General features: G+C 42.8%; 1 protein-coding gene across 1 annotated transcript in view; it reads left to right on the top strand.

The window, feature by feature from the left end:
- Positions 1-8,907, top strand: part of mta1 (metastasis associated 1) — a 42,747-nt gene that overhangs the window by 20,917 nt on the left and 12,923 nt on the right. Inside the window, exons 4-8 of the mRNA XM_053633762.1 lie at positions 3,707-3,833; positions 6,391-6,454; positions 6,796-6,913; positions 8,317-8,419; positions 8,675-8,774. Coding sequence (XP_053489737.1) covers positions 3,707-3,833; positions 6,391-6,454; positions 6,796-6,913; positions 8,317-8,419; positions 8,675-8,774 — 512 coding nt within the window. The remainder of the gene's footprint in view (positions 1-3,706; positions 3,834-6,390; positions 6,455-6,795; positions 6,914-8,316; positions 8,420-8,674; positions 8,775-8,907) is intronic.

Raw genomic sequence — 8,907 nt, forward strand, 5'->3', positions numbered from 1 at the left:
GTTTGCCAGTACCACGTAGGTTGTGCCTTTGTCAGTGGATCGACGTGGATGTCCACTTACTGTCGTCTTGAATTTGTTAATTGTCGTGTTCCAGCCATGTTTCCTGCTAAAGTCCAACCTTGTAACAGCTTCCCGATCCCACCATGAGAATGATTTCAATACGTTCTTCCTATGTCAGAGGCATTCTTAAAGGCTATCTGAAAAAATGTAACCCTCTTTGTAAGGAGATTTATGGGACACTGTATGTTTGACTGTACTGTTTGCATTGCACAGATTTTTAACACACTTTTCAAAGTATTAATGTTTGACAAACGATAAACCTCATGCACCAATTCACCTGAAAGTATGTGCAAAGCTTTCAGGTGTTCTGAATTAGTAGTAGTATGCTATTTAAGATGTGAGTTAGTTAGTATGCGGAGTTGAGGTTCCCGCCAGTTTCCTGTTCTTCACGCCCACTTTGCTGCTGACCAATCACAGAGCATTGCATTTCTCTCCTAAGTGCCTTACTCACACACTTGTTGGAAGGTCCTGAACTACAGTACTTGAGTACGTGTGTGTGTGTGTGTGTGTGTGTGTGGCGGGCTGGAGGGAGTCCTATATAGATAATCTGGTTCATAGTGCACTAGTGTATGGCTGTTCAGCAAGTTCAGTGGAAGGTCGAGTCTGTGCCTCTACACAGTGTCTCTCATGAGCCTCCATTCCACCTTCCTGAGTAGGGATGTGGGCGCTTCTTCCTCTCCCCTCCTCTTCCTCCTGTTGCTGCTTGGTAAAGCAACTCATTCATCAATAATTGATAATTGCTTGGGACAGGTGAGATGGAGAGGCAATTTGTGGAGAGTATAGGCTGGGTGCAGTGCCAGTAGATTGGTTGCAGTGTTCTGTTCATTCTCTCTCTCTCTCTCTCTCTCTCTCTCTCTCTCTCTCTTTCTCTGTCTGTCTCTGGCTTTCTCTCACATTATCTCTCTTGCATTCTCACTCTCTTGCTCTCTCTCGCTGTCTCTTTTCTGTCTCACACTGTCTCTCTCGCAATCTCTCTTGCTCTCCTGCTCACTCTTTCTCTCTGTGTTTCAATATTTCTGTCTGTCTCTCTCTCTTGCTGTCCCATGCTTTCTTGCTATACAGTATGCTTCTTGTGCTTTCTGTCCTTGCTTTCTGTCTCTCACATGTTCTTTCTTGCGCTCTCGCTGTCTCTCTCTCTATCTCTCATGCTCTCTCTATTTCTCTGTTTCTTTCTTGATGTCCCTCTCTCTATCTCTTGCTATATGCCTCTTGCGCTCTCTTGCTCCCTCTCTCATGCTCTCGCTCTCTCTGTCTCTCTTGCTGTATGCCTCTTGCTTTCTCTTGCTCGCACTCTAAGGACTGAGGCTGTAGTGAGTTACTTTCATCATGCTGGCTCTCTCGAGGATGCAGAGGGTTGTTCGTAGCCATGTGGCTCTCGTGGTACCCCCCCCCCCCCCCAACATCACTCTATTTATGTGTTGAGTATATGCATTTGTGTGTGTTGTGCAAATGAAGATGAAACTGGAGGTATTAGATACAGACAGCATGGTGAGTGTGTGCTCAGACTACTTGAGTGGCTGAGGAGGAGGGAATACGTATTGATTTCAGGCGTCCCCCCCCCCCCCCCTTTTTTTTTTTTTTTTTTAAAACGTCCCTTGAAAATCCCTTGATTGCTTTTGTTCTTCACTCCTCTCTCATTCATTCATTCTGTCTGTCTTTTCTGTCTTTCTCTTGCTCTCTGTCTGTCTGTCTCTCTAATGAAACTCCAGATGAATTGGAGCACACTCACTGGCTTCTCTCTCTCCTCCTCCTCCTCCTCCTCATCATCCTTACTCTGCCTCCCATCATTCTCCACTCAGCACACTCAGTCCATACACCATATATATATAGATATATATAAATATGATTTTTTTTGAGTGAGAATTTCCTCTCTGTGCCTCTAAAAATGGATTACTTGGGAACAGAGATGAAGTATTCTGATGTGAATTATGTGAGAGGGGGTGGGACTTTATTGATACCGCCTGAATTTAATTTCTTTTTTTTTTTCGTCCTACCATTTAAAAAAAAAAAATTTTTTTCAGCTTATTTTTACGTCGAACCGATTTGATTTGAGGTACTTTCTGTTTGCAACCATAGATACAGGAAACTAGATGCTGTATTGGGCTGAACCAGACATGTCCGACAGACTGACAGTTTTGTTCACCAAAACCTTAGTAGACATTGTCAGCCCTTTGTAACAGCCAGCGATAAGGCTGTTCCTTTAAGTTGTCTGCCATGGGAAAGTCTCCAGGACTGAGCGCTGTGTGATGTGTTGGTAACGTGATGAGCTGCATTTATTAAGAGAAAAAGAGAGGCTGGTGAGAGAACATGTGTGTTTAGTTGCTTTCACGTACACCAATCAGCCAGAACATAAAAATCACTGACAGATGAATTGAAAAAAACATTGATTATCTTGTTACAGTGGCACCTGCCAACAGGTAGGATATATTAGGCAGCAAGTAAACAGTCAGATCTTGAAGTTGACGTGTTGGAAGCAGGAAAAATGGGCAAGTGTAAGGATCAGAGTAACAAGGGCCAAATTGTGATTGCTAGACAACTTGGTCAGAGTATGTTTAAAACGGTCTTGTGGGGTGTTCCCGGTATGCAGGGGTTACCAAAATTGGTCCAAGGAAGGACAAGGGGTGAAGAAGCCACAGGGTTTTGGTGCCAGATACTACAGAGATCATGTGGAGTCCATGCCTCGATGGGTCAGAGCTGTTTTTGGGGGCACAAGGGGGACATACACAATATCAGGCAGGTGGTTTTAATGTTCTGGTTGATCGGTGTTGGGGATAACTGTAACTAATGTTGGACGTGATCTTATACATTACTTTAAACTAATATAAAATACATGTTGGTCTATACTATACAATTGTAATCTATGGCAAATTACTATGGAATAAGAGAACTGAAGCTCACTTGGACATGCTGTTATAGGGAAACGGTCGATATTGGGATGCTAACGGCCCTGAGCATGTAGTTGGGCCACATCGCGCAACCCCATTTATTATTTTCCTGTAACAGCATGCTGCATCATGTTTGATTCCTTACTTAACACTGTTGCACTACTCTTTAGCATATGCACACTAACTATATAACTATTTGGGATTCATTACCCTTTATTACTTGTCAGCGTTTATCATGATGTAACCAGGTCAGTTTCAGGCATCCTTCATGTTTGCTTTAGCTACCATGATGCTGCTTGATGAATTTCTGAAGAATGGGTTGTTTGCTCATGGCTGTGTTGGTTTATAAACATTTCAAATGGATAGGTATAACGTGGATATGGAATGTGTAACATCTGAAACAAAGTAAGTTTTTCATCAAACTCAGGTGAGCATAGGATGTTATAGGTGATCTTATCAGAGTAGATAGGCATTTCCCCACTGACTTTCACTGGATAATGTGTGATTCCTGCCCCACCTAATGTGGCCGGGAGGTACCAAAATATTTAGCAACAGCATTCAGCTAGGTTTCCTATGTCCGAGTGCAGCACTCTGATATCCAGGCCTGCATACGGTTAAAAAAAGGAGGATTCAACTACATATTTAAATTCGAAAACGTTCAGCCTGCTATATTTCACAAACCTGTAGTCACAGTTCAGCCAATAATGCACATCTACCTGCTGGTGGCTTAATGAAGACATATTTTGACCTTTGAAACACAGGAGAGCTGGAGGAGGAGATGGAGAATTCTGAGATGGTGGACCTGCCAGAGAAACAAAAACACCAGCTGAGACACCGAGAGCTCTTCCTGTCCAGGCAGTTGGAGTCTCTGCCTGCTACACACATCAGGTAAAAGCACCTCTGTTTGTGTGTTTTGGACGATTATCCATAAATATAAGGTGAAATAATTTGACCACTGTCACGTCTGTGGGCTTGAACTATAAGTGAGTGAAATACTCCAAGGACGACTGTTTGGCCAACATCATGCGTCTGAGACACATCATTATTTTGTGACCTGTCAAAAGCTGTACTGGGAATCCTCGAGTGTAAACGGTGTTTGAGAGGTGGAGGTGAGATTACTAGCAGTGATGGAATCGGATCTCGGTAGAGAACTCGGGCTGTCAGTATGATCCTGGAATTAGACTATTAAAATGGTGAAATTCATAAAGATTTTCACAGGGATTCCAGGACCTTATACTTCATGATTACACTCACAGTGTACATCTCTACTGCTTAGGGAAGTGTGTACTATATAGGGATGTAAGTCTCCAGGCCTTATGGTGCGGATTTACGAGTTGAACGCCACCACAAAGTCGTAATTATGAGTGGGGAACCTCGGTGGATGCAACGTCTGTAGTTGACAGTAAATTTGTTGAAATTGAATGTTTACTCGTCTCAGACACTGATTTCTGGGGGGGAGAGAGAGAGAGAGAGAGATAGATAATTAAAGTAAAATATAAACCACACTACTTCTAACTACTGATTTTTAGCAGTGACCTGTCTTTTGTCAGGTGTTTTTTATTTACAATGAAACAAGCTAATTGCCTGCACAAAATATGATAGTATTGTACAAATACAATATAATGTGATGTTTACAGTGGCATCATAAATTGATTAAAAACATAAAAAAAGCAAAATACACTGGATGCGCATTGTTTGTTCTTCATTTTCTAGAAGTAGAGTTTAATAAAAAAAAAACATCCTTGCTGTATTTAAAATTTTTTTGTAGTTAATTAAGAGAAGGTACACCGCCATCTTGCTCCGACCAAAGTAACTTGAACGCACCTGAAGTCGTGATTACGACTTCTCAACCCGTAAGTACGAACTTCCCAGGAGAACGCTCAGTTAGGTTTGCTGCTAGCCATCCCTTAGCAGCACCAGCCCTATTTTGAGTACTGCAGTAGAGATACTGAAGTATAACTTGCTATGCATAATGAGAGAAAGTAATTAACACATGCACAGCATCTGGATGGCTGTTTAAAAGTGTGGCTAACACTAAAATGTAGCCTACATGGGAAGCGCACGAATGGACATTTAATGTGTTACATTTTATAAAGAAATAATACAAACGATAGCATCATATGTTTGTGATATTTGGTTTTGTAATATTACTTTATGTAATACTATTCCCAGAAGAATGAATATGAATATTGTGTGTGTTTTGCTGCTCTGCTCTGTGGTGTTTATGGACGTTACAGAATAAACAAAAGCGTTATTCTCATCTAGTCTCATCCCATTTGATTTGAACATCACCGGGTTCTTGTTCCACCCCAACTTGGACGACCATGACAAGTTGGCTTAGCGCCTCCACCCCATGTGCCTGCAAGTTTGCATGTTCACCCAGTGCTTCAGGGGTTTTCTCCCGCAGTCCAAAGACATGCATTGTAGGCTGATTGGCATCTCGAAATTGTCCGCAGTGTGTGTGCAGTTGTGCCCTGTGATGGGTTGGTACACCGCACAGGGTTGTCCCCCGCCTTGTGCCTTGAGTTCCCTGGGGTGGACTCCAGGCTTCCCCCATGACCCTGTGTAGGATATGCGGTATGGAACATGGATGCATGGATTTGGTTCGTTGATACTTCTACATCTCGTAGGTTTTCTAACACACGATAACAAAAATAAAACAACAAACTTGTCACCTTTGCTACATGAGACTGTTTATACCAGCTGAGTGTAGTTTTAGTGTTGATTTAATTACAACTCCTTCGTTTTTATTATCAACTATTATTCTCCTGGCTGTTACATAGTCTACATTTCATATCCTTTAACCAAGGACAGTGACTGCAGTGTGTTGACAGCATTTTGATCACTGTAATGCTTCCTAACGAATGCTGGACTTCCTGAATTGACGGGCAACATGACTGTTTACATATCCACACAGAGACTAGAGTTTGTCCTCAGAGCAGATAATGTATTAACTGCTTGAATATGAGGAGAATTTCTCCAAACACTGCGCAAGGTTTTCTTACTGAACCAAACCAGAGTACATCTTTTTAGTGTTTGAGCGCCATGCTTCACCTAATTTGGAGTACGTAGAGAGGCAGCTCACTTACTGTATCGGGTATCAGTACTTACTCAGAACTCTGATATTGCTTACAGAATGGACTTATAGAAGAATGCTGTAATGATCTTATCTTAACGTATATCGTATCAAATAGGATCTGTCTATCCCTAATTTGCAGTAATTAGGAGCTTTGATACGTTCTTAGTCGCATGCCAAACCTGTTTAGAGTATATCCTCAAGGTCTTGTCCGTTTTGCTGTAATTTGACTGTTAAATCAGAATTTGTATTCCTCCTTCACCTGTGACTTTACTATGGGGCTGTGTGGTTCAAACCATAGTAACGTGTGTTAAAAAAAAACAAACAAAAAAAAAAACATTTTAACATTTGTTGTATAACTGTGTTCAGAGGAAAGTGCTGTGTGACTCTTCTCAATGAGACGGAGACCCTCATGTCCTACCTAGACCGGGAGGTGAGTACAGTACAGCATTTATTTATTCAACTGTGTAGCACGGCTAGATCACACTACTGGGTCTCTGATGCACTCCGAGTGTGTTTTACCTTTACTAGATAGAGATGCTCATGAGCTTATTTTGTGTGTGTGTATCTGAGATCTAGTTATGAGCTCGGTTCATCATGAATAATTCAGTGTGTTGACCCAGAATGTTCTCTTCGCATTTAGTAATGAGGAGACTGGAGACTCCACTCACTCAGGCCAAACGCACAAACACCACACGTCCCTCTATCAGTACACGAGGCATTCTTTGTTTGCGCCTGGGTCTCTGACTCGAACTTGTTGTGTTTTGGCTGCAGGACGCATTTTTCTACTCTCTGGTGTACGACCCTCAGCAGAAAACACTCCTGGCCGATAAAGGAGAGATCAGAGTGGGGAATAAGTACCAGGCAGAAATCACCGACCTCCTCAACGAGGGTACGTTTACTTTTAGTGGAAACTTCTGATTTTGATACCCACTCTAGAGTCTGAACGTGCACCTGTGTCATGCACTTCCTCTTTGTGATTCATATCTCTTCCTTTCTGTTTTTGTAACACACTCTGATGACAGGGTGACTGCAGTTCTCTAAACACTCTGTTTCTCTGAAATTATTTTTCATAAAATAAGAACATTAAGTGTTGTATTGCAGTAAACTTGATTTTTATATGGTCTTAGAATTTAAGCTTAAGGCTAATCAGATGTCTTTTTTTTTTCTTTTCTTTTTTTATCTTGTAGAGAAAAGCAGATACTTTTGCTGGATAAAACAAAAGACATGATGCAGGTCTATTCTGATGGGTGCAAGATGACTATGAATTGTGATTGGTTGGCACATATTTAAATCTGGGCGCACGGTGGCTTAGTGGTTAGCACGTTCGCCTCACGCTGCCAGGGTCAGGGGTTCCCGCGGGATTCCCACGGCTCTGTGTGTGCGGAGTTTGCATGTTCTCCCCGTGCTGTGGGGGTTTCCTCCAAGTACTCCGGTTTCTGCCCCCAGTCCAAAGACATGCATGGTAGGCTGATTGGCATGTCCAAAATGTCCGTAGTGTATGAATGGGTGTGTGTGTGCGTGATTGTGTGCCCTGCGATGGATTGGCACCCTGTCCAGGGTGTACCCCACCTTGTGCCCGATGCTCCAGGTTTCCTCGTGACCCTGAAAAGGATGAGCGGTATAGAAGATGGATGGATGGATGGATATTTAAATCTAATAATTCCTACACCTACTATTTAAATTTTTTATATTTTTTTTATATATATACATATCACTTTTCTAGTGTGCACCACAGATTTAGTGTTTTGCTTTTATTCATTCATCTTCGCTTTATCCTGGTCACGGTTGCAGTGTATCCGAGAGTATATAGACACAGCAGTACAACAGGGCACCGTGCGCGCGTGCGCACACGCACTCATTTACGCATAGGGGCAATTTTGTGTTGCCAGTACTCCTACTGGTGTGTTCTTGGGAGATAGGAGTAAACCAGAGATTAGAAGGAAAAACCCATGCGCACACGGGTAGAACATGCAGATCTCCACACAATAAAACAAGCCCAGTAGTGAAACAGGGACCCCAGAACAAGACTACTATGGAATATGTCATTTTTGCAGTTTGTTTTTGCTGTAATGTGCATAAACATGTCCTGTCTGGTTTTAAACCCGGATCTTTCTGCATCTACTGCCAGTGTGTTCAAGGCGTCTCACTGAGAACTCTTGATAGACACGGATGAATAACATGAAGCGCTTGCAGAAGGGAAGACCATGCAGAGCTGTAGCAGAGCGGGAGTTTAATCTTGATATCCAGCTGTTCTGTAGATGACTGCTGTGTTTGTGCTTCTCGGTTCATTAGGAGAGGAGGATGGCAGGGAGCTGGCCAAACTAGAGGAGAAAGTGTGGGATCCCAACAGTCCTCTTACAGAGAAACAGATCGACCAGTTTCTTGTAGTGGCTCGGTAAGTACCTTCAAGTTGTTATTGCATTTGACCCTATCGACATTTGTCTGGACTGAGCAACATGGTGACGGTTAAGGGGCTTCAGAATAAGGTGCACTTCCTGTGGAATTATCGATTTATATCTGAGCAGTGCGATGCCGTTTTACAGGAAGATGCTTGCAACACTCATTCATTCTTATCTCTTCTCAGCTCGGTCTATTTACATCTCTTTCTATCTCTCTTCTGCCCTTGTTCTTTTCTCGTTCCCTCCCACAGGTCTGTGGGTACGTTTGCACGGGCTTTGGACTGCAGCAGTTCAGTTCGGCAGCCCAGTCTACACATGAGCGCTGCAGCTGCCTCCAGAGACATCACGCTGGTACGGCACCACCTACACTCGCTCGCTCACTCGCTGCACACTACATCCTGCTTCCGCAGTACTTCACACGTTGGTCTGGCACATGAAACGCATTCTAATGTCATCTGTGCTTTGCCAATTGTCCATGCAGAAT

This window comes from Ictalurus furcatus, chromosome 9 (assembly GCF_023375685.1).
Source record: "Ictalurus furcatus strain D&B chromosome 9, Billie_1.0, whole genome shotgun sequence".
Lineage (NCBI taxonomy): Eukaryota > Metazoa > Chordata > Actinopteri > Siluriformes > Ictaluridae > Ictalurus > Ictalurus furcatus.